The sequence below is a fragment of the Brachycentrus maculatus genome, unplaced genomic scaffold (genome assembly GCF_059751285.1).
Source record: "Brachycentrus maculatus isolate JH-2025_06_01 unplaced genomic scaffold, ASM5975128v1 h1tg000234l, whole genome shotgun sequence".
NCBI lineage: Eukaryota > Metazoa > Arthropoda > Insecta > Trichoptera > Brachycentridae > Brachycentrus > Brachycentrus maculatus.
In genome coordinates this window covers 324,010-350,024 of record NW_028280985.1, presented here as the reverse complement: position 1 = coordinate 350,024, position 26,015 = coordinate 324,010, and the positions used below count along the sequence as shown (strand labels likewise).

General features: G+C 33.7%; 8 protein-coding genes across 8 annotated transcripts; 4 read left to right on the top strand and 4 right to left on the bottom strand.

The window, feature by feature from the left end:
- Positions 1 to 363: 363 nt before the first annotated feature.
- On the bottom strand, positions 364 to 2,733 carry LOC148306636 (zinc finger Y-chromosomal protein-like). Its single transcript, XM_088264621.1, has one exon. The coding sequence runs from the start codon at positions 2,659 to 2,661 to the stop codon at positions 1,171 to 1,173; it is 1,491 nt and encodes a 496-aa protein (XP_088120747.1). The 5' UTR covers positions 2,662 to 2,733; the 3' UTR covers positions 364 to 1,170.
- A 284-nt stretch (positions 2,734 to 3,017) lies between these two features.
- On the top strand, positions 3,018 to 4,610 carry LOC148306635 (zinc finger Y-chromosomal protein 1-like). The gene has a single exon (XM_088264620.1). The coding sequence runs from the start codon at positions 3,120 to 3,122 to the stop codon at positions 4,593 to 4,595; it is 1,476 nt and encodes a 491-aa protein (XP_088120746.1). The 5' UTR covers positions 3,018 to 3,119; the 3' UTR covers positions 4,596 to 4,610.
- Positions 4,611 to 6,867: 2,257 nt separating this feature from the next.
- LOC148306634 (zinc finger protein 711-like) lies at positions 6,868 to 8,599 on the top strand. Its single transcript, XM_088264616.1, has one exon. The coding sequence runs from the start codon at positions 7,045 to 7,047 to the stop codon at positions 8,527 to 8,529; it is 1,485 nt and encodes a 494-aa protein (XP_088120742.1). The 5' UTR covers positions 6,868 to 7,044; the 3' UTR covers positions 8,530 to 8,599.
- Positions 8,600 to 9,477: 878 nt separating this feature from the next.
- On the top strand, positions 9,478 to 11,233 carry LOC148306633 (zinc finger Y-chromosomal protein 1-like). The gene has a single exon (XM_088264614.1). The coding sequence runs from the start codon at positions 9,616 to 9,618 to the stop codon at positions 11,122 to 11,124; it is 1,509 nt and encodes a 502-aa protein (XP_088120740.1). The 5' UTR covers positions 9,478 to 9,615; the 3' UTR covers positions 11,125 to 11,233.
- A 3,882-nt stretch (positions 11,234 to 15,115) lies between these two features.
- Positions 15,116 to 16,713, bottom strand: LOC148306632 (zinc finger protein 711-like). The gene has a single exon (XM_088264617.1). It carries the CDS (start codon positions 16,672 to 16,674, stop codon positions 15,190 to 15,192), a length of 1,485 nt encoding a protein of 494 aa, XP_088120743.1. The 5' UTR covers positions 16,675 to 16,713; the 3' UTR covers positions 15,116 to 15,189.
- Positions 16,714 to 17,799: 1,086 nt separating this feature from the next.
- LOC148306631 (uncharacterized) lies at positions 17,800 to 19,516 on the bottom strand. Its single transcript, XM_088264610.1, has one exon. The coding sequence runs from the start codon at positions 19,410 to 19,412 to the stop codon at positions 17,880 to 17,882; it is 1,533 nt and encodes a 510-aa protein (XP_088120736.1). The 5' UTR covers positions 19,413 to 19,516; the 3' UTR covers positions 17,800 to 17,879.
- A 173-nt stretch (positions 19,517 to 19,689) lies between these two features.
- Positions 19,690 to 21,382, top strand: LOC148306630 (zinc finger protein 711-like). Its single transcript, XM_088264615.1, has one exon. The coding sequence runs from the start codon at positions 19,777 to 19,779 to the stop codon at positions 21,262 to 21,264; it is 1,488 nt and encodes a 495-aa protein (XP_088120741.1). The 5' UTR covers positions 19,690 to 19,776; the 3' UTR covers positions 21,265 to 21,382.
- Positions 21,383 to 23,301: 1,919 nt separating this feature from the next.
- On the bottom strand, positions 23,302 to 24,880 carry LOC148306629 (uncharacterized). Its single transcript, XM_088264618.1, has one exon. It carries the CDS (start codon positions 24,803 to 24,805, stop codon positions 23,324 to 23,326), a length of 1,482 nt encoding a protein of 493 aa, XP_088120744.1. The 5' UTR covers positions 24,806 to 24,880; the 3' UTR covers positions 23,302 to 23,323.
- Positions 24,881 to 26,015: the final 1,135 nt, after the last annotated feature.

The window sequence follows — 26,015 nt, the reverse complement described above, 5'->3', positions numbered from 1 at the left end:
AGTATTTTAAATGGTCATATAGTATTTTAAATAATAGTAAAGTGGTTGGTGCGTTGGCGGTCATGCTGAAGATCCCGGGTTTGATTTCTAGGGGGGGGGTCTTAGTAAATATAAGTGCACTCAAATATTTATTTAATATCCCCCTGGACTTGCACCTAAAGCTGAAGATTCATTACCTCCCCGTAGTGTGATTACCAAACAAAGGCAATCCCATTTTATGGCATTCACCATTTTTGCACAGTGAGTATATTTACGATTAGGGTAGTCCTTAAAGTAAATTACCAGATGAATCATTGCTGTCATAGTACTACAAAGGTAATTTTACAAAGTGGATAGAGTTAGGAATTTAATATAAAACGAGGATTAGTTCTTATATACAGAATGTTTATTTTGATTCATTTTTAAGTATATATTAAACATTTTATTTTGTACAATTTATTGCAAACCAAAGGGATAAAAATCCCAAACCTATAAAATAAAGTACCCTTTCACCAGTAAACCAACCAGAAAAAAATATCTTCAAAAGATTTTCCTTTTATCAATTTGAATTTTGACAATGAAGTAATAAATTAATCTTTACATGTTTTACTAATGATATGTATTTTGGCAGTATCCATATGAGCATTCTTCTGTCAAATGGAAGAGTGCTGTATTGAAAATTTGTCATGGTTTTTGAGAATGTTACGGTCACGGTACTTCAGCCATGAGGTTCCGACAAAGAATAAAATGAAAGAGAGGTCTGAGTATATTTAAAAAGTGATGTTTCAGTACTAAATATCATCAGCGTCATTAAAAAAGGGAAAACTTTGAATTGCCAACTTTATAGTAACAGAGATGATGATATAGATGCCTGATGATATTTGATAATTTTTTTACATATGTACAGAATGTCTTCTTCTAACCCTTATCCGCACCCAATGGTGCATAGGGCACTGCATCGTATAGAAGCAGTGTTATCTTGATCGTTAAATACACGAAGGAAAGGTGATCAGCCTTCCGCTTCCGACCAGTCCAGGGTCATATTAAATAAATATTAGACTGAAAAATCACTAATATTTATTTTGACCCTCTTGGGAATCGAATTTGGGACCTCCAGCATGGTAGCCTAGTGTGCTGACCATTACACTACAGAGGCGGACAAAATGTACTCTAATGAAATACTGAAACATTTTACTTTTTATATTTTTTACAGCAATTAGCTTTCAAGTGTTTAGCGAGATCTGATGATCTGAAAAATCCTCGAGAACACACATCACAAACGTGGGTGTAGTGCTTGTTGTGAATTTTCAAAACGTGTAAATCTAATCTAAATTGCTGGGAGTATGCGGCGGCACAGGAGTCGTGAGGACACGGGAATTTATTAGAATTGCGGTGTCTGATCAAGTGTCCGGTTAAACTCCTTTGAATTGTGAATCTCCTGTGGCAGATTTCGCATTCAAATGGCTTTTCGCCATTGTGTAATCTCATGTGCTCGGCGATATTAGAGTATGGTCGTTTACATTGGTCGCAGTTTCCCGAACGTTCCGAATGCTTGGCTTCGATGTGATGCCTAAGATTAGCTATATTGTTGAAAGCTGTCCCGCATTTATCACAAATATGTTGCTTGGGTATTGTGTGCATGATCCGTATGTGGTTTTTGAGAACGTATCTCGATTTAAGAGGTTTCTCGCAGATGTGGCATTTATAGTTTCTCTCGTCCGTGTGCGCGATCATGTGCCTTTTGAGAGCGGAGTGAGACATGAATCGTTTCCCGCATACGTGACAAGCTACTCGCTTATCTCCGTTATGTAGCCTTATATGAGAAGAGAGTGCTCCGCTTTGCGCGAAGCTCAGAGGGCACTGGGGACACTGGTAGGGTTTCTCTTTAGTATGTATTCGCATGTGCACTACGAGATCGGCTTTCTTAAAACAACTCTTTCCGCAAACATCACAAACATACTCTCTTTTCTGGAGTTTCTCATCCGTGTGTAGTCGGGCAATATGCTCCTTCAGGGTCCCCTGAAGAGCGAAGCACTTCTGACAAGTGGGGCATTGGAAAGGCTTCTCTCCAGTATGCTTCCTGTTGTGGACTAAATAAGCGGATCTACAAGGAATAGTCAAATTGCACACCTCACATCTAAATACTTCTTTTTCCTTTTTGGCTTTGTAGTTGATTTTTTGTTTTAAGCTTTTAAATTTATGCTTGGAAGATTTACGCTTCTTGAGTCTTGCGTATTTCCTTTTCGGCACAACTTCTTCATCTGTGTAGTCATCATAGCTTTCAGGTTCGTTGAATGACTCCAAGTTGTCAAATTCGACCTTTATTTGGTCGTTTTTCATCTGACCATTTCTGATAAACAGACTACAGAGAGGAATGTCCTCTTCCTTTATAATATCACTATTCGTTTCTTCTTTAAGTAAAACATTTAAATTTATGATTTCTTGCAGCTTATCGTTCGATAAACGACATTTATCGGTAAATTTAATAACTACCATGAGCTCATCCGTACAATCGTTACAAATAATACTCGGTAGGTTTTCATGTTGAATTAATTCTAATCCAATATACTCTTTGATGAGGTCGCTGTAGGTTGCCGAATCTAGAGATTGGAAAACAGAGTTACCAGATTTATCTTCTGTTAGGCATACCCGACACGTACAGTTTATTTTATCCATATTCATTTTTATTTGAGCATTTAATTTTCATCAACAATCACAAAACATTCTATGTTGACACATATTTTAACTTTTGACGTTTCTATTTTAGGAGCGTGTTCGAGAATTTAATCCGGTGAACGTTTTTTCTTTTAGCGCTGTTCGATCAACATTTCAGCGTAAGTATTTAAATACGCATATCTTAGTCTCCAATATATTACTGAGAATTATCATGTAAATTTTATTTATCGAAAATCAAAAAACGTATTATCGAATTGATTCAGATAAATATATTTTATTAAAAATGTTTGCTGAGGGAAAGAGATTTATTCTGGAACACACCCCTTTTTTATAAACGTCAAATAATCTATGAAAATCTCAGTGTGTACGTCAAAACAACAAAATATGTGTCAATATGTCAATAGCGGGTCTGCTGTCGTTGCTGATTTAATAAACAAAATAATTAAATTCTCAATGAATTAAACATGAATATCGATAAAATAAATTCCACATGTCGAATATGCCTTGGAGAAGATAAATCTGGTAACTCTGTTTTTGAATCATTGAATTCTGCAAACTATAGTGATCTCATTAAAGAGTACACTGGATTGGAATTGCTTCGACATGACAACCTGCCGAATATTATTTGTAATTTTTGCACGGATGAGCTAATGGTAGTTGTTAGATTTACTGATAAATGTCGTCTATCTAATAATAAACTTCAAGAAATCTTCAATTCAAATATTCAATTGAAGGAAGAAACAAACAATGAAGTTATAAAAGAAGAGGTTCCACTTGACTGTTCATTCACTAGAGATGGTCAAATAAAAAGCTACCAGATAAAGGTGGAATATGATGACTCTGAGTCCTTCAAGTATGATGATGATTGTGGATATGATGAAATTGTGGCAGAGGAAAAATATGTAAGGAAGCTGGCACTGACCAAACACAAATTTAAGGATTTTAAACAGAATAAAAAAAGTAAAATCAAAAAGGAAAAAGAAGTATTCAGATGTGAGGTATGCAATTTGACAATCCCTTGTAGATCTGCTTATTTAGTGCACAATAGGAAGCATACAGGAGAGAAGCCTTATCAATGCTCCACTTGTCAGAAATGCTTCGCTCTTCAAGGGACCCTAAAGGAGCACATTGCTAGACTACATACGGATGAGAATCTTCAGAGAAAAGAGTATGTTTGTGACGCATGTGGGAAAAATTTCTTTAAAAAATCTGATCTCGTAGTGCATATGCGAACACATACTAAAGAAAAGCCATACCAATGTCCCCAGTGTCCTCTGAGCTTTGCACAAAGTGGATCCTTATCGTCTCATATAAAGCTGCATTATGGCGAGAAACGAATATCTTGCCACGTATGTCAGAAGCGCTTCAAATCGCGTGATGATCTCAAAAGGCACATGATCGCACACACGAATGAGAGAAACTATAAATGCCATATTTGTGATCGACTTGTGAAATCAAAACAAATTCTTAAAAACCACATAAGGATCATGCACACTATACCGAAGCAGCATATTTGCGATAAATGTGGAGCAGCTTTTACAAATTCGGCTAACCTAAAACAGCACATCGAAGCCAAACATTCTGGACGTTCAGGAACCTGCGACGAGTGCAAACGATCATACTCTAATATCGCCGAGCACATGAGACTACACAATGGAGAAAAACCATTTGAATGTGAAATCTGTCACAGAAGATTTACAATTCAAAGAACTTTAACAGGACACATGATCAGACACCGCAATTCAAATAAATTCCAGTGTCCTCATGACTCCTGTACAGCCGCATACCCCCTACAATATCGATTAGATTTACATATATTAAAAGTACACAATAAACCATACACTCACTTGTGTAATGTTTGTTCTCGAGGATTTTTCCAATCTTCAGATCTTGCTAAACACTTAAAAGCTAATCGTTGTAATAAAAAATATAGAAAATAACATCATAAAGTTTTCTTTATTTTACTTTCCCTGTTTTAAAAAATATATATCCATGTAAATATAAACCGTTAAAACGGCAATAAAAAATACTATTTAACAAATAAATTAGAAAATGCGGATGATGGAGTGAATGTTCATTTACTCTTGATCTTTAGATGTACCTACACCAGGTTTCTTCTTTTTTTATTCTGCCATACAGGTGTATTTGTTGCACTGTGTTCTGGATATGTAGCGTCAACTACATTTTCTTATTGATTAATTCACGCATTAATGTAGACAAAATATGTTTATTACATATTTTTTAATTGGATTTAACTATGATTTAGATTAGTGTATATTTTACAAAAACCGTTATTAAAACATCAAGGGGTTTTAAGACCTTTTCTTATTGTTATTTTTAAATGATTTTTGTTATAAAATAAAAATAAACGAAAAACATACTTGGGAGTTGGCTGGACAGTCCCAAGAAATAAATGTCGTAGAATAGAGGTAGGAATATATTCTTATTGAAATTTAATGTACTTCTCCCAATGATAATTCAAAGCTGTTCTCACTTTTTATTTTTGAAAAATTATAAAAGCCTTTAACATACTATATTGACACTATCATTTGAGTTTGTTTATTTGAAGATTTTCTTTATGATGTAGGAAGAGGTGAAGGTTGACAATATCATATGTAGTATGATAGCCAAAAAAAATATTAAAGAAAAACTTAAATTGGATGAATCTGTGGAAAGGGAGGGGAGCAGCTTAACAAAGCTCCTCGTTATTGTGGATGACCAAGTGCAGATGGCTAGTGGTGATCATGATCTTCTTGTTGTCCCTGGTGATGTTGCCGGCCAACTCCAACACATTGGTAGCCAGATATTCTATGAGGGTGCCCCCTCTTGAGCAACAGCCTTTCTGCGGCTCGACATGGTGGTGTCTCCGAAATTCTCTGCTTTTGTTAGTAGTAGGACAGAAAAATGAGAGCTGGCGTTTTAGGCACTTGAAATTGCTGTGGTGTTCTTGGATTTCCATTGTCTATTATATACTGTTGTTGTGTACACATGAATTTCACATTGTCATGGTGAAAAGATAACTCGTTTGGTCAGCATTACAGGTCTTCTCTCCAGGTGACATAATTGATTTGGTTTTCTTTAAAGGCAGGAAACTAGTAGGTGTGATTTATATTTTGATTGCTCTCTTGGCTGGTTATTAGTAATAGAACAAGATCCAAGTTTTATCCCTAAGAAAATAAGTAAAATTAGCATTGAAAATAATTTTAAAATGTACTCCAATGATGTTTGGAAATAAGCATGTTTGTTCTTTGCAAAAGGTCCAAAATCCTGATTCTCACCAAGCAGAATGTTTAGAAAAACGAATTACATAAATCATTTTTGCTGACCAATGTTGCACAGATCCATATTCTCATCTTGATATACTTTTTTATAGTTTAAATAGCTTCTAATGCAGAAAATTCAGCATTTGTGAACATAAGTTTTAAGTGGTATTACACAAAGTCAACGATGAACGATAAGGAGAGTATTATATTACCGCAAAGTTAACCATGCTTTTAATATATAAAATATAAATTTTGACACAAAAATATTATGAATAAGTATAATAAAATTAAAAATGTTATTTTCAAGCTTCTTAGGAGACTAACTAGGGTATGTAAAAAACTTTGGGAAAGAATCTTACATACATCTCATGAAGGTTTCTCCTAACATACAAATTTTAACAATGAATATTGCAGACGAAATTTTACTTCAAAATGTAAACGATGTTTTCAGTGTACAACATTTTGAAATTTTAATGTGATTGTTAATTATGGACAGAATGGTAAATGTCACACAGTGCAAAAAAAGTGGCCACTTTAACCAGCCAATGACAGATCGTAAGCCCTGTAAATGCCCGTAATTCCATATTCTCACTTCAATATACTTCTTTGTCAATGTTGAGATTACCAGAAGGGTCATAATAAAGGCATGTGTATTATTTTACTATAATGTTTAAATTTATTTTTACAGATTTTTTTTTACAGAAATTTTAAATTGTCGTTCATAGGAACAAAATTGTGATAAACCGATTAATATTTTTTACAAAATCATTAGTCCCCTCTACATTTCTTTCCTTATTTTTTACGCATGTATTCAAATTGCAAACTATTTTTGTAAGCTTTTTAAAAATAGATTTAAAGTTGTGCCAGAGTAAGTTTTCAAAAGAGCCTACTAATCTCAACAACGTGATTGTAGGTAGGTACTAATGATAGCGTCAGAAAGCGCAAGCGTTTGGTTTATCATTTACGAACATATTCCGCTTTTGGAAACGTCAAAAAATCACTACACATAATATTTGATCTATGCGTCAAAACGTCAATGTCAAAACCAAACAAAACAATGTGTCAATGGAGTTAACAATATATTCTAGTTTTTAAAAAAAAATATTTTTAAACGTATTAAATAAAAATGAATATGAATAAAATAAACTGTACGTGTCGTATATGCCTAATAGAAGATAAATCTGGTAACTCTGTTTTCGAATCACTGAATTCTGCAAATTACAGCGACCTTATCAAAGAATACACTGGATTGGAATTGATTCGACATGATAACCTGCCAAGTATTATTTGTAAAGATTGTAGGGATGAGCTAATAGTAGTCGTTAGATTTACGGATAAATGTCGTCTATCGAATAATAAATTGCAAGAAATCTTTAACTTAAATGTTGTATTTAAAAAAGAAATTAATGATGACATTTTGAAAGAAGAAGTAGAAATACCTCTTGACGATTCTTTTATTAGGGATCTCCATGTAAAAAACGACCAAATTAAAGATGAATTTGACAACTGTAGTGTACAAAATGAACATGAAAGCTACGATGAATATTATGTGGATGAGAAATCTAAAATGGATGGAAAATATAGAAGGCGGAAGTTATCCGAATTTAAAGATAAAAAACAAAGAAAGATATCAAAATTAAAAAAGGAAAAACAAGTATTTAGATGTGAGCTATGTAATTTGACTGTTCCATCGAGATCTGGTTTTTTAATCCACAACAGGAAGCATACTGGGGAGAGACCTTATCGGTGCCCCACTTGTCAGAAATGTTTCGCTCTTCAAGGGACCCTGAAGGAGCACGTTGCCAGACTACACACGGATGAGAAACTCCAGAAAAAAGAGTTTGTTTGTGACGCATGCGGGAAAAATTTCTTTAAAAAATCCAACCTTGTACAGCACATGCGAACACATACTAAAGAGAAACCGTACCAATGTTCCCAGTGCCATCTGAGCTTTACACAAAGCGGAACCCTCTATTCTCATATAAAGATACACAACGGCGAGAAGCGAATATCTTGTAAGCTATGTGGAAAACGCTTCAAGTCCCTTGAAGACCGCAAAATACACTTGGCCACACATGCAGATGACAAACGGCACAAGTGCCACATTTGTGGAAAACTTGTAAAAACAAAATATATTCTCAAAAACCACATAAAGATCATGCACACTATACCGAAGCAGCACATTTGTGATAAATGTGGTGCTGCTTTCTCCAGTTCGGCTAACCTTAAGCAACATATCGAAGCCAAGCACTCGGGACGTTCTGGAAATTGTGAACAGTGTAAACGATCGTATTATAATATTGCTGAACACATGAAACTACACAATGGTGAAAAGCCATTTGAATGCGAAATTTGTCATAAGAGATATACTGTCCAAAGGATTTTAAATGCACACCTATCCAGACACCGCAATTCTAATAAATATCGGTGTCCTTATGATACCTGTACCGCCGCATACTATCTCCAATATCTATTAGATTTACATGTATCAAAAGTACATAATAAACCATACAGTCACGTGTGTATCATTTGTTCACGAGGATTCTTCCAATCTTCAGATCTTGACGAACATTTGAAAGCTAATCGCTGTAATAAAAAATATAGAAAATAAAATCATGAAGCCTTTCTTATTTTGATATGTTTCCTATTATACAATATTTTTTCCATGTAAATTAAACTCTTAAATTCGTATTCTTTATTGTTTGCTTTATGCGAAGTTTGAGAAATATAGGAATGTAGAAATACAAGTACTAGATAGTATTCATAAATAGTTGTTCATTTAGTTTTCAAGTTCATAAGTTTCCAACATTAATCAATAATATGAATGTTATAATGATCACTCATTGTGATCATTAAAGATTTTGTGGTTAAATTATTTGAAGATTTAGCTTAAAGATTTGTAAAATTGTGGATATTTATTTTTATGTTTTGCACAATATTTTTTAACCATCGGATATTTGCTGATGAGCATTGGCTTACATATAAAGATTACATATTTTTGTTCCCAATTACCGTATTACAAAAATAATAAAGAGAAATAATAAATACTAATTCATAACATATTTTTAAAAACTGTAAGCAGTTTTTACTAAAAATGCCGATCAATGAGGGTCAACCTAGCATGTAATCATCGCTGTCTGCTTTGTCATTGTCTGGAGCAAGGGATTTGGATTGTCTCACAGTTTATTACTATACATTAGTTTATCTAGTAAGTAAATGGAATTGGGTTGCAGACCAAAATAATGTTGCGTATTTCTGTTCACGAGTTTTGTAGTTCGAGCCCGCCCTGCTACAACTTGACTCTCATTTTTTTTAAAGAGTAGGCATACTTAGTTGAAAAAATCATTTCTTCCGGTCATGTTCATACATTGGTACATTGTAACTGGAGAATTCCTGGAGGACGCCTGCGTCACTTTTTTTTACAAAATTTATTTTGGCCACGCAAAAATTTACAAAACTAGTGACTTTTTGTTGTTGGGACTTGAATGTTTTGTAAGTTGATCATATGATATATATTTTTCGAACACACTCTTCTGATAAAAATGTCAAATTATCTATGCATCGTATTTATAATCTTTGGAATTTATGTCAAAAGAACTGTCAAAAACGAAGTCAATTTTTTATATCAACCCATGTCGACGATATTTTGTAGTAAATTTTTGCTTCTGATTTTTTAAATATACTTGTTTGAATAAAAATGAATACGGATAAAATAAATTCCACATGCCGAGTATGTCTTGCGGAAGATAAATCCGGAAACTCCATATTTGAATCACTGGATTCCGCCAACTATAACGACCTCATCAAAGAATACACAGGATTGGAATTAATTCGACATGACAACTTACCTAGTATTATTTGTGACGACTGCATTGATGAGCTAAAGATAGTAGTTTGTTTCATTGATAAATGTCGCCTGTCGAATAATAAACTGCAAGAATTCTTCAATTTAAATGTTGTATTCAAAAAAGAAATAAATGACGAAGTTTTAAAGGAAGAAGTGGAATTCCCTCTCAATGATTCTCTAGCGGGGGATGACCAAGTAAAAGACGACCATATAAAGGAAGAATTTATCAACAGTGGGGTACAAAATGACCATGAAAGCTATAATATATATTATGAGGATGAGCAGCCTTTGTTGGAGAGTAAATATGCAAGAGATCGTGAGCCGTTCGAACTTAAAGATAATCAGAAAAAGAAAACTGAAGTTAAAAAAGATAAACAAGTATTTAGGTGCGAGCCGTGCAATTTGAGCATTCCATCGAGATCACGTTTTTTAATCCACAACAGAAAGCACACTGGCGAGCGACCCTACCAGTGCCCCACTTGTCAGAAGTGCTTTGCTCTTCAAGGGACCCTGAAGGAGCACATTGCCCGACTACACACGGAAGAGAAACTCCAAAAAAAAGACTTTGTTTGCGATGTTTGCGGAAAAAACTTTTTCAAAAAATCCAATCTTGTACAGCACATGCGAACACACACTAAGGAGAAGCCTTTCCAATGTGTCCTGTGCCCTCTGAGCTTCACACAAAGCGGATCACTATCTTCTCACATAAAGCTACACAACGGTGTGAAGCGAATATCTTGCCACGTTTGCAGGAAACGTTTCAAGTCTCGCGAAGATCTCAAAATACACTTGGTTACGCACGCCAATGAAAAAAGCCATAAATGCCTTATTTGCGGAACGCTTGTAAAGTCAAAACACATTCTCAAAAACCACATAAGGATAATGCACACTTTACCGAAGCAGCATATTTGTGATAAGTGCGGAGCGGGTTTTACTAGCTCGGCTAATCTGAAGCAGCACAGTGAAGCCAAGCACTCGGGACGTTCAGGAAACTGCGATCAGTGTAAACGATCGTACTATAACATCGCCGAGCACATGAGACAACACAATGGTGAAAAACCATTTGAATGCGAGATATGTCACAGAAGTTTTACAATTCAAAGAGCTTTAAACGCACACTTATCCAGACACCGCAATTCTGATAAATTTAAATGTCTTCATGACTCTTGTACTGCAGCGTACCCCCTGCAATATCTGTTAGATTTACATATATCAAAAATACACAATAAATATACTCATATATGTAATGTTTGTGCTCGGGGATTCTTTCAATCATCAGATCTTGCTGAACACTTGAAATCTAATCGTTGTATTAAGAAATATAAAAATAATAGAGTTACGAAGAAGATTTCATTATAGAAGATTTATCTTGCGGTAGAATATTATTCCATAAAACTTAAAATATTTTTACACAAATAAAAAGTTTTGAAACTGGATTTACTTTTTTTTAATCTTTCATTTTATTGTCACTATAAACATTGTTGAGTTTCAGAAAATTCTGAACGTTTTTTCTACATCACTTTGTCCGGCAAGTTTAAAAGGGTTATGTTAACTCACTTATGGGGTGTTTTCACGCCAAATTTTAAAATAAATTATTTTTGCGCATAAAATCAGGTTCCGTGTAAAATATCTATATCTTTTGAAGTAAAGGTTATATTGAAATGAAAGAATTATTCATGTATTATGTGATAAACATTTTGTTTTTTTTTAGCTCACTAAAAAATATATAGGTAAAATACAGAAAATTATGAAATAAAAAAACTTAAGCATTAGAAATTAATTTTTGTAAAGATTATCATCATAATTTTTCAGTAAGTTATAAAAAAAAGGATAAATAATTTTTCAATGTGTGATACCTCTCAAAACATTTTACTTTGTGTAAAGTACCTTGCGAAATTTGCACATGAGTGTGTCTCATTACGCAATTTATGTATGTATGGAACACAGAATAATACAAAAAACTTATTACCACTTTCATTTATATTTTGAGGCATTTCAGGGAGTCATATAACAAAATAAAAAAAATATCAAAAATATAATGAAAAAAATAGTTCATAAAACACTTACGTTATTTTCACCAATCATAGGTTATCTTATTAAATAACTTTCTTTATTTTTGTCTGCCTTCGTAGTGTAATGCTTAGCACGCTCGGCCACTGTACTGGAGGTCCCGGGTTCGATTCCCAGGGGGGTAATAAGTAAATAAAAATGGTTTTTCACTCTAATATTTAATCAATATTATTACCCTGGACTGGTACCTGAAGCGAAGGGCTGATCACCTTTCTTTCATACGGTAATGATCAATAAAACACTGCATTATTATGATGCAGTGCTTAGGGTTTTAAAAAAATGGTAAAATTGAAAAACAACCACAAAAAATGAATAAACAAGGCATTTGGAGAGAAACAGTATCCCATAGTTACTTAACAAATTAAAAAACAAAATACAACAAAACCTCGATATAACGGACCTCTATTTGCTGAACTTCGGATATAATGGACAAAAATCAGGTCAAATGTAAAAAAAAATAAAAAACTTCCTTATTCAAGTGTGCATGCAAATAATTTTTAGCTGCCATGATAATCACGTCATATGTCCAGCACTAGAATTTGAGACATAATGCCGTTCCGCTCGACTAAAATTTATTACAACATTTTGAGTGTGTCCAAATACTTGTTCACAAAATCTGGATTATCTCCAATTACAGGAGTTATTTTCATATTATTTTTTGACATCTCATCAAAGATGAAGAAGAATATGGAAGTCTGGGCATTTACGGGGCTGACAACCGTCATAGGCTGGTTTCAGTGATCACTTTACACACGTGTAACATTCACCAATTCTACCCATTATTGACAACCACATTACTCAAATTCTTGGAAGTTCTATATATATGAACCAATTTAGAAACCTTGTTCTTGAATCACTAGAACTTCACTAGAGACATCTATTGGTGAGATGTAAAGAAGCTTTTTATTAAGCAGAAACTTAAACCAGCCTATGACGGTCGTCAGCCCCGTAAATGCCCAGACTTCCATATTCTTCTTCATCTTTGATGAGATGTCAAAAAATAATATAAAATTTATTAAACTAGAAAAAATTTATTAAATTAGACTAAAATTTATTTATTTTAAATATGACTAAAAATATAATCTATTTTATAAAACGGACTTTTGGCTTCAACGGATACCTCTCTCCGCAATTAGTCCATTATATTGAGGTTTTACTGTATTATCAATAATATGTAAATCCGCAATAATTCTAGCAACTTGAACAATGACCCCAAGCACCCGCTAAGGGCAGGGCGGGGGGGTGTACGCGGGCATTGTTTACGTTATATATACCCTTATGAGATTGATGCAGGGGAGACTGCACACACTTGTCCTTGTACTGTTATAGCGACCTGTCGAATAAACCGATTGCATCCTAATTACGAGTTATTATTACCGATACCCGAGCCCCGTAATAAATATTTATCAACCAAATATTTGCCCTTATAGTAGATATAATTCATTTGCACTGCAAATGTTTGTTTTTTTTTGCAATCCTCGAGTCCCTTCAATATAAATTCTAAGAATCGGCAGGTAGAATTCTTAAGCAGATTCTTCAACATCTAACAATATTATTATTAACCATATCCGCTCTCTAGGTGGAGCATATGGAATTCACAAACTGTCTCCAGGCTTTTCTGTCGGCTGCCAGCTCCCTTGCATCCTCCCAAGTCAGATCTGCGTCTCGAAGTTCTGACGAGAACTGCCGACGAATTGTCAGCAGTGGTCGTCCTGGGCGGCGCGAACCTGATGCCTTGTAAAAGAGGCAAGCTTGATTAAGGCTCTCAGGAGGCATGCGGAGTACATGGCCAAGCCAACTGAAATCTAACAACAAGCAATACTCAACTGGTACATATATTCGTCCCAAGATTATAAGTTTTCTGCACTCCGCTACAAATTTGTATGCGCACAATTTTGTCAGCTCCCGCTTTTTACTTATTTTACTTCTTACCCCTATCTGCACCCAATGGTGCATAGGGCACCACATCATATTGACGCAGTGTTATCTGGATCGTTACTTACATGAAGACAAGGTCACTCTTGCGCTTCAGGGAACAGTCCAGGGTAATATCAAATAAATATTAGAGTGTAAAATCAGTAATAAGTTTAACTTATATTATTATTCAATAATAGTTTTACTTATAGTTTGTACGAAACGTTTTTAGACGGCTCTCGACAAGGATGTGTAAAAATCTCTATTGAAAGATTTTTTTAAACCGGGTGGAGGATTTATTAAGAATATTTAACTTTTGAGTTGGCGAGGACTCAAAGTGGAAGTCAAATGAATGAAAATCTATGTATTAATTTTAAATCAAACACAGATTTTTTGAGTCTACTATGTTGTATTTTATTAACAAAAACACATAAAAATTAATATTGCGATAATTGTTTCATCTAGTTATGGCATTTTCAAATGAATGTGAAGATCGGATGGACTGACGGTCCTACTGTTTTTGTTAAAAAAATACAACTTAGTAGACTCAAAAAATCTGTTTGATTAAAAATAAATACATAAATTAAAATGGAGTTCTACAAATTGCACGCCAAATCCATAAATAAATGAATGAAAATCATTGATTTTTAATGGAAAACTCAAAATAAGCATCAAAACTAGCAATTCCTAACTAACATATTTCTTAAAAGTTTAAGAAATATCTGGGAAAGTGTTTGTACAAATAAAAGTCATTAAGTATAGTAAATCAAGTGGAATGGATATTCAAAATGGAATGCTCAAAGATTTCCAAATTACCTTCCCATAAATTGCTTCAATTCCGTGAGACATTTATAAAAAAATCTTGAATTGCATTTGCTTTGTTGTATAAATTTACAAATTGTATTATTTTATCAAGCAGTATTAGAAAAGTAACATAATCAATGTAGGGTACAAAGGAACATTTGCTCCATCATCTACATTCTCTAATTTAAGGAACTACATATAGAAAAGAAAAAAATATTTTTGATTTTTCCAATTTCTGTTCCTAGAAAGAAAAATTCCGCAGTGGGTTTTTTTGTGTTCTCCACTTTACGTATGTGTGCGCGGTGTGTGATTCCATTAGTTGTTATTTGGAGTTGCTTCGCAATGCACAATAACATTTAGAATTTAGTTTTTGGTAAGGGAATGTTTGTAATTAATTATGAGTATTTTAATGTTTTAGAATTTAATAAACCCTGATGATGACAAGGTTCTTGTTGAAACCGGTAGGTAAAAGTGTACTAATAACAAAAAAGTGGTTAAAACAAAGTTGTTTCATTTTATAAAGTTCATAAAGTATCTGCGAAAAACATTCAAGAAATAAAAATTTAGTTTGAAAAGTTTTATTTATATGAACAAACATTAAACGAAGAATTATATAAAAGCATTAGATTCTTCTTACTATACTGAAATCTTCATAGTTAAACTTTTTTTATATTTTTTATTACAGCGATTAGCTTTCAAGTGCTCATCAAGATCGGAAGATTGGAAGAATCCTCGAGAACAAACGTTGCATATGTGAGTGAACGGTTTATTATGTACTTTTGATATATGAACATCTAATCTATATTGCAGGGGGTACGTAGCGGTACAGGAGTCATGAGGACATGGAAACTTATTTGAATTGCGATGTCTGATCATGTGACAAGTTAAAGCTCTCTGGATTGTAAACCTCTTGTGGCAGATTTCACATTCAAATGGTTTTTCACCGTTATGTAGTCTCATGTGCTCGGCGATATTATAGTATGTTCGTCTACACTGGTCACAGTTTCCAGACCGTCCCGAGTGCTTGGCTTCGATATGCTGCTTGAGGTTAGCCGAACTGCTAAAAGCCCCTCCGCATTTATCGCAAATATGCTGTTTCGGTATAGTGTGCATGATCCTTATGTGATTTTGGAGAATACGTTTTGATTTCACAAGCCTTCCACAAATATTGCATTCGTGTCTTTTGTCATCCGCATGCGTGACCAAGTGTACTTTGAGATCATCGCGCGACTTGAAGTGTTTTCTGCATATGTGGCAAGATATTCGCTTTACTCCATTATGAAGTTTTATATGAGAATAGAGGGTTCCGCTGTGTGCAAAGCTCAAAGGGCACTGGGGACATTGATATGGTTTTTCTTTAGTATGTTTTCGCATGTGCACTATGAGGTTGCTTTTCTGGAAGCAGCGTTCTCCGCAAATATCACAAACAAATTTCCTTTTAAGTTTCTCATCTGCATGTAGTCTGGCAATGTGCTCCTTCAGGGTACTTTGACGAGTGAAGCACTTCTGACAGGTAGGACACTGGTAAGGCCTCTCTCCCGTATGCTTCCTGTTGTGGATTAGAAAATTGGATCTACATGAAATGTTTAAATTGCATATTTCACATCTGTATATTTGTTTTTCTCTTTTGAACATTGGTTTCTTTCTTTGTTGTAAATCTTTCAATTCATTGGACTCGAGTAACTTTTCATACATTCTCTCTGGTAAATGCCCTCCATAATATTCATCATAGTTTACAGATTCATTGAAAGACTGGCAGTAGTCAGATTCGACTTTTATTTTATCATTTATTATTCGGTCATCTTCAGTCAACAAACTATGAGGAATGTCTTTTTCCTTTATAGTATCATCACTTGTTTCTTCTTTTAAAATTAAGAATTCTCGGAATTTTTTATTCGACAGTCTACATTTATCAATAAATCTAACAACCACCATAAGTTCATATGTACAACCATCACAAATAATACATGGTAGGTTGTCATGTCGAATTAAATCCAATCCAGTGTATTCTTTAATGAGGTCGCTGTAGTTTGCAGAATTCAGTGATTCAAAAACAGAGTTACCAGATTTATCATCTGCGAGGCATACTCGACATGTGGAATTTATTTTATCTGCATTCATTTTTATTTGAGAAAGTATTTAATATTTTTCTCCAAATCACAAAACAGCTACTGACAGTGCTGACAGCTACAAAACATCGCCGACGCAGTTGACAGTTGACATTTATTCCACAGATTAACTACGATACATCCACAGACTAATTAATATTGTACAATCTTACGCAAACAGGCGCTTTTCGCTTTCGGAAATTCGAATGCGTAAATTCTACGGGAATACGATTTTCTTCTTTATAGCTTTTCACCCTTTAAGAGTGTTCTAAAGAGTGCCAAGTAATATTTTTTTATTTCACTTTTGTTATATTAAATTTATAGTATTATAAATCCTGTTAGTAAGGAAAGTATTATAGTGAGTTGTTTTACATGAATATAAGTTTAAGGGAGGTAAATGAAGCTGAAATATTCAATAATGAGGTATCAAGATTTGGAAAGTATTAACAAGCATCCGGTCGTTATTTTTTCGAGCGAAAAATATTCCAAAATATGTGTTATTTGCATTATTGAACGCCATATCAATTTGTCTTCCGCAAACAATTTTTGCCACTTCCACATTCATGCATCCCCTCATACATTCCCGCTTATATTCCAACTCCTGATTTGACAACGCCCAACTATCTGAAAGATTTGAACATGTATTAAGTTTTTCGATCTTCCACTTCTTCTATTACACTCATTAATTTGTTTCAATATTCTTTATCTATATATATATATATATATATATATATATATATATATATATATATATATATATATATATATATATATATATATATATATATATATATATATATATATATATATATATATATATATATATATATATATATATATATATATATATATATATATATATATATATATATATATATATATATATATATATATATATATATATATATATATATATATATATATATATATATATATATATATATATATATATATATATATATATATATATATATATATATATATATATATATATATATATATATATATATATATATATATATATATATATAAATATATATATATTATTTATATATAAATCAAAACACAATTTTGATACAAGGCAGGATGAAAAAGGGGTATGTGCGGTGCATAAAGAGAGATCGACTACAAAAAAAAATGCAATTGAAAGATTTTATTTACAAGGTAAAATATTTAACTTTTTATAATACATAACATTTCAAAATCATAAGATTTTTCTTACTGTAATGAAATCTTCTTAATTCTATTTTTTTTATATTTTTTATTGCACCGATTAGCTTTCATGTGTTTGGATAGATCCGAAGATTGGAAAAATCCTCGAGAACAAAGATCACATACATGAGTGTATGGCTTATTATGCACTTTTGATATGTGTAAATCTAACAGATATTGCACAGGGTATGTGGCAGTACAGGAGTCATTAGAACACTGATATTTGTTGGAATTGCGGTGTCTGATCATGTGACACGTTAAAGATCTTTGAATTGTAAATTTTTTGTGGCAGATTTCGCATTCAAATGGTTTTTCACCATTGTGTTGTCTCATGTGCTCAGCAATATTAGAGTATGATCGTTTACATGAGTCACAATTTCCTGAACGCTCCGAGTGTTTGGCTTCAATATGCTGTTTTAGGTTGACTGAATTGCTGAAAGCCGCTCCGCACTGATCGCAAATATATTGCTTTGGTATAGTGTGCATGATCCTTATATGGTTTTTGAGAATATGTTTTGATTTTACAAGCCTTCCACAAATGTGGCATTCGTGTCTTTTGTCATCTGCGTGTGTAATCATGTGAATTTTATGATCGTTGTGAGACTTGAAGCGTTTCCCACACATGTGGCAGGATATTCGCTTCTCTCCATTATGTAGCCTTATATGAGACGACAGGGATCCACTTTGTGTGAAACTCATAAGGCACTGGGAACATTGATATGGCTTCTCTTTAGTATGTGTTCGCATATGCACTATGAGATTAGATTTTTGAAAACATCGTTTGCCACAAACATCACAAACAAACTCTCTTTTTGGAGGTTTCTCGTCTGTATGTAGTCGGGCAATGTGCTCCTTCAGGGTACCTTGAAGAGCGAAGCACTTCTGACAAGTGGGGCACTGGTAAGGCTTTTCCCCAGTATGCTTTCTGTTGTGCATTAAAAAAGCGGATCTACATCGGATGGTCAAATTGCATGCCTCACATCTAAAAACTTCCTTTTCCTTTTTGACCTTTGGTTTCATTCTTTGTTTTAAGTCTTTAATTTCGGGTGAATCACGCTTTCTTACGCATTTCCTCTCAGATACAGGCTCCTCATTTCCATGATATTCATCATTGCTTTCATATTCATTTTGCGCTTTACAATTATCAAATTCTTCTTTTATATGATTATTTTTAATCTGGGCACCCTTGATTACTGAATTATCAGCAGGAACTTCCAATTCTTCCTTTAAATCATTAATTGTTTCATTTTTAAATCCTTCCTTTAAATAATTGATTGTTTCATTCAAATTGAACATTTCTTGTAGTTTATTATTCGATAGGCGACATTTATTAGTAAATCTTATAACTACCATTAGCTCATCCCTACAAATATCACAAATAATACTCGGTAGGTTGTCATGTCGAATGAAATCCAATCCAGTGTACTCTTTGATAAGGTCGCTATAGTTTGCAGAATTCAGTGATTCGAAAACAGGGTTACCAGATTTATCTTCTGTGAGACAAACTCGACATGTGGAATTTATTTTTACCTTATTCATTTTTATTTGAGGCAGTAGTATAAACAGTAGTATAAAAAACTAATACTATATTGCAGATCGACAGATGACATTGTTTTGACGTTGACATATAGATCAAAGATAAAAAGAAAGATACATGTAGATTTGCATAGATTTTCGATTGACGTTTGGTAGAGATGTGTTCTAGAACTAATCTTGCACATAATAGAGACGGAAGAGAGACCGACATCGGTGATTTGACACTTGTAATTAGTTCTTGAACACACTCCTGTAATAGAAATGTCAAATGTCAATAAATCTAAATAATTCTTTTATCTTTAAGTTTTGAGTCAAAGCGGGACAATTTTTAATTAAGAAAAAAAATAATATACTTTTGCAAATAAAAATGAATGCGGATAAAATAAATTCTACATGTCGAGTATGTCTCGGAGAAGATAAATCCGGTAACTGTGTTTTCGAATCACTGAATTGTGCAAACTATAGCGACCTTATCAAAGAGTACACTGGATTGCAATTAATTCGGCATGAAAACCTACCTAGTATTATTTGTGACGATTGTAGGGACGACCTCATGGTAGTTGTTAGGTTTACTGATAAATGTCGCTTATCGAATTATAAACTACAAGAAATCTTTAACTTAAATGTAGTATTTAAGAAAGAAATTAATGACGATGTTTTAAAGGAAGAATTGGAAATTCCTCTTGATGATTCACTTATCAGGGGTGCCCAGATAAAAAACGACCATGTGAAGGAAGAATTTGATAATTGCCAAACACAAAATGATTGTGAAAGCTATGATGAATATTACGAAGATGACGAACCCGTGCCAGAGAGACAATTTGCAAGGAAGCGTAATTCACCAGAATTTATGGATTTAAAACAGACGGTGAAACGAAAAGCCAGAAAGGAAAAAGAAATATTCAGATGCGATCCATGTAACTTGACCATCCAATCCAGATCCCGATTTATAATTCACAACAGAAAGCACACTGGAGAGAGGCCTTACCAGTGCTCCACTTGTGATAAAAGTTTCGCTCTTCAAAGTACTCTAAAAGAGCATGTTGCCCGGCTGCATACTGATGAGAAACTCCAAAAGAGAGAATTTGTTTGTGATGTTTGCGGAAAGCGTTGCCTAAAAAAATCTAATCTGGTAGTGCACATGCGAAAACACACTAAAGAGAAACCTTACCAATGTTCTCAGTGCCCTCAGAGGTTTGCACACAGCAGTGGGCTTTGCACTCATATAAGGCGACATAACGGAGAGAAGCGTTTATCTTGCCACGTTTGTTGGAAAACAATCAAATCTCGCGACGATCTCAAAATACATTTGGCCACGCATGCGGACGACAGAAATTATAAATGTCACATTTGTGGAAAACTTGTAAAAACAAAACATATACTCAAAAACCATATAAAACTCATGCACACCATACCGAAGCAATATATTTGTGATCAGTGCGGAGCGGCTTTCAGCAATTCGGCTAACCTCAAGCAGCATAGCGAGGCCAAACACTCGGGACGCTCAGGAAACTGTGACCAGTGTAAACGATCATATCCCAATATTGCCGAGCACATGAGACAACATAATGGCGAAAAACCGTTCGGATGTGAAATCTGCCACAAGAGATTTGCCATTCAAAGAACTTTGACTTGTCACATGATCAGACACCGCAATTCTAACAAATTTCCCTGTCTTTACGACTCCTGTACTGCCGCATTCGCTTTACAATATCTGTTAGATTTACATATATCAAAAGTACACAATAAACCATACACACACACGTGCAATATTTGTTCACGAGGATTCTTCCAATCTTCAGATCTTGATGAACATGTCAAATTTAATCGTTGTAATAAAAAATATAGAAAATAGAGTACAGAAGATTTTATTTTAATAAGAATTATGTATAAATATAACCTTGTGCATAGTATTTTTTTTTAATGAATATTTTGTTCATGTCATTTATGAAAGGTTCATTGGCAGGTTTCCAATGATTCAAAAATTAAGTGGTATGAGTTATCAGGGTTTGTACCTTGTCAACTCATAATCTTCTCAAGTTATCTTCACCAGTGGGTAGATAGTCCTTTTACAAATTCAATAATTATGTGGATGCAGTTAGGAGATACGGGAAGTAAGATAAAGACTATAAAAGGTATTGAGGTCACCAGTGACCTCAATTGAAGACTATATTTAAAATGCTTTAACTATGGAACCTGTCGTTAAATAAAAATATTAACTAAAACTCGTATAATGTTATTAAAATACGTAAATTACCGTTTTATTATTTTTTATTTCAAAATTGACAAATTTTAGTATAGGCATTTGATGTGTTGATTAGTGGACAAAAATGACAAAATATGACAATTAACAGCTTTTTAAAATTTTATTCACGGAATAATTATTTAAAATTTAGTTTGTTAGAGTTGGCCTCTTGTTTCTCATTCCTGATATAACAGGGGGTTAATCGTCTTGAGATTGATAGAGCTTTGGGTCACATGCTTGATTTGGGTATGGCATAAAAATGTGGTCAAGCAAAATAGTTTTTTGGGTCAGTCCTCTTATAGTTTCCTCTCCCCAACATTTTATCTACCATAAGAGAGGCATGAAATTGAACGATAGCACCTTAAAGATGGCTTCTGTAATGGTGGCTGAACTGATAAATGGATAAATCATTTAAAAAAAATTGTACATCTATATCTAACCAGATGTTTGTCACACTGTGAAAGGTGCTGCAATGCAAGGAGTTAGGAACTGCAAGATTTTAACTTTTTGCTAACCCTTCCCGGTCCCCCCAAAATAAAAATATAAATCTAGGTAGACAGTTACATTCTTATTGGAAAAAAACATTTGTCCCCTGCTCCACATACTGTTGTAATAGATACGTGAGACAAAAATGTAAGCTTGCATTTAAAATAAATAATACTAATGAGGAAAAAGATGTCGAATAACATCCAACATGGGACCTAAGAGGAAAAAATGTATGTCGAATAAGATTCAGCATTGGACTGGTAAGGGATAATGTTTTGATTCACATAAAAACTACTCTACTGTCCTATTTATCAAAGTTTAAATACCAGCCTATGACAGGTCATAAGCCCTGTAAATACCCAGATTTTCACATTCTTCTTCATATGTGAGATTTGTTTCTTAAAAACATTATTTCATATTTCGGATGAAATTTCAGATACTATTATTTTTTATGCTTTGTAAAAGGCTTGTGCCTTTGTAACAACTATTATATTATTGGTTTCTCAATATTGAATCATAATATATTAAGCTCGGGATGGGTATTTTATTGCTTTGTATATTTTTCTGATTATACATTTTGTATAGAGGCCGCGGTGACCCAACTGCCCAAATCATTTATATTTGGTTGTGTATGGTGCTCACGCCACGGGCGCTCACAACTTCTTTTCATCAGTGGTGTGATTATTCATTATGCTGTTTTTAAATGGTAGTATAGTGCTTTTAAATGACTGTTTAACATATCCACCAATGACCTACATTGTCGACAGGACTTTTTTATCTGTATAATAAAATAACAACTACTTATAAAGTTTTTTCTACATATATTTTATATGACCAGTGACCGGGTTTTGTTGTTACTGATATCACAAGTCTGATGATGTCATGAACGACGAAACCTAGTCAATGGTCAAACAAAATAAATGGAGAAAAAACTACATATACGAGGTTTACTGTTTAAATAGTATCGTAAATTTTGAATTTCCGAGGGTTACGTATATTTGATTTTGGTAATGACGAATTCGGTCACTAATCAAATAAAATGTTTGTGGAAAAAACTATATAGTTGTTATTTTACTATATAAAATGCCAATGCTAAAGTCCACCAAGAAATGTCAATATAAAACTTTTTTTTTTATCTATGTTCTAATTAAGAAAAAAATATTATGTTTGGTTTAGTTTATTATTATTTTTTCAAATCAATAATAGCAAGTGTTTTTTTATATCTGTGGCAACAATTAGCTCTGACATGTTTCAGGAGATCAGATGAGCGGAAAAATCCTCTAGAACAAATTTTGCAAACATGAGTATGGCATTTGTTGTGCATTTTCAAAATATGATAATCTAATTTGAATTGCATGCGGAATGCGGCAGTGCACGAGTCATGAGGACACTGAAATTTATTGGAATCCCGATGGGTGACCAAATGTGTGGTTAAACTTCGTTTAGTAGGAAATTTTTTGTCACAGTGATCACATTCAAACGCCTTCTCTTGACTGTGGATTTTCATATGTTGCGCTATGTTAGTGAATGTTCTTTTGCATTGATCGCACTCTCCCGCCCGTCCCGAATGCTGCGCTTTCATGTGCCACTGCAGATTGGAGAGGAGACTATAAGCTGCGCCACATTTTTCGCAGATGTGAGGCCTTAAAGACAAGTGCATGTTTGATATGTGCAATTTAAGAGCACGTTTGCATTTGAGACATTTACCGCATATGTGGCATTTAAAGTTCTTTTCATTTGTGTGTACCGTTTTGTGCTTGACCATGCCGGATCGACATGTGAAGGGTTTTCCGCATATATCGCAAGTGAACGGTTTGTCTCCGGTGTGTATCCTGATGTGATTGATGCGGGTACTGGATTGTGAGAAAGAAAGAGGACAGTGAGGGCATTTGAATGGTTTTTCTTTAGTGTGTGTTCTCATGTGAATGACAAGATTAGGTTTGGTATTGCAATATTTCCCGCAGACATCGCAAATGAAGTCGACTTGACCGAATTTGTAATCTGAATGTTTCGCCATGTGTCTCTTGAGGGTCCCGTAAAGTGCAAAGGAGTTGTAACAAGTGGGACATTGGTAAGGCTTTTCGCCAGTATGTTTTCTACTATGACTCAACAATGCCGATCTGCTCGGAGCGGAGAAATTACATTCATCACATTTGTATACTTTTTTTACAATATTAATTCTTGTATTTTTCGTGTTGATTGTTTTATTTAGCGGATCATTGTGTTTGGTTTTTAAATATTTTTGTTGTTTTGACCTAGAATCCCCAATTTCTTCATAACTGGAATCGTAATTTGGACATTCGGGAGAATTAATTTTTTCTTCATAATGTTCGAATAAGTCTGGAATTTCCTCTTTTATCTGGCATTCTATAGCATTTATTGGAGCTCCCAATGCCCCTCGCTTTAAATCTTCATCTTTATGAATATCAATCTCATATTTTAATTGTTTATTTTTCAACAGGCGACACTTATCAATAAATTTTATTACTACCATTAGCTCTGCTTTGCATTCGTTGCAAATAATTTTTGGTTGTTTATGTTCAACTAATTCCAATCCTGTGTATTCTTTTATCAGATCACTATATTTGGTAGAGTCTTGCGATTCAAAAACCGAGCAACCATATTTATTCCCAAAGAGGCATATACAACAGGCAGATATATCCATCACTGTTGCTTCATTACTTCGTTGAAAAAATACGGACGGCTCAATATGATTTTATGGCTTATTTTTATCGATATGTCAAAATAATCTGTCATTTTTGAAGGAAGCAAAGATAAAAATTGTAATTTCTTTATATCGGGACTACGTTCAAAAACATCTGGTAGCATCTTGGCATAGGTATTGAAATGTGTACGGCGATTACAGGATTTTATGATTGACTAGCGCAAATCCTATTAATTTTGTCATTTTGAAATTTACAGGCACCGCTTTTGGTAGGTGTAGTCTTAAGGTAAGGATACACATGCTACTGATTCAGTATGCTCTCTAGCCTGTATACATTTTATTGAAATAAGCATGCTTAAATTAAATACTCTAATACACATATAATTTATTAGCAAGCTAACTACACCGAGTCTACTATCACTGAAGTGAAAACTGGAAAACCAAGTGGTCCTTCGCACAGAACTGAATGAATTATTATTTTGCTTGCAAGACAATGTTTCAAAACAAAATTCACTCAGTGTTTATGCTGGTTATCAAATATTGATATACATTATTTCTTGCTTTATTATTTTTATTTATAAAGGAGTAATCGCGAATTCTAGTGTCATTTATTGCTCCAATATTACGTTTGAAATTAAATGTTTTTTTATCTCTACCCGATTAATATTTGCATGCTCAAGAAAAACTTTTCGGACGTGCTCAAAATAGCTCTTTTCCACCCGCGCTGCAAGTAGCATGCCTGAAACTGAACGACGAAAATTGAATTGATACTTGAGCCTGCTTATTTCAATCAAAGTATGTAAACACATGCTTTTGGCAGCATTTGCTCAATAACAGCATGTTTTTTTTTAAATTACCTAACGTCCAATCGACTAAAATCTAGCTACGGCAAGGGCAAGTTTAATAGCCTATGCCTACTCGTGAGTGGATTAACTGTGTATGTTACTATAATTTCATGTAATTCAAAAATGAAAATACTCGTGAGCGGATTAACTGTGTATGTTACTATAATTTCATGTAATTCAAAAGTGAAAATTCTATGCAAAAACACTCGCAACAGCATGCTGTTGCGAGTGTTTTTGCATAAGTACTGGACTAGGCGATAAAATCAATTCAAGTACTTACTTTCCTATTTCTCGGTATGAGATTAATTTTTTATACTGGTAACCTTCATATCTGTCAATTTATTAAAATAAATGATAAGTCCTAG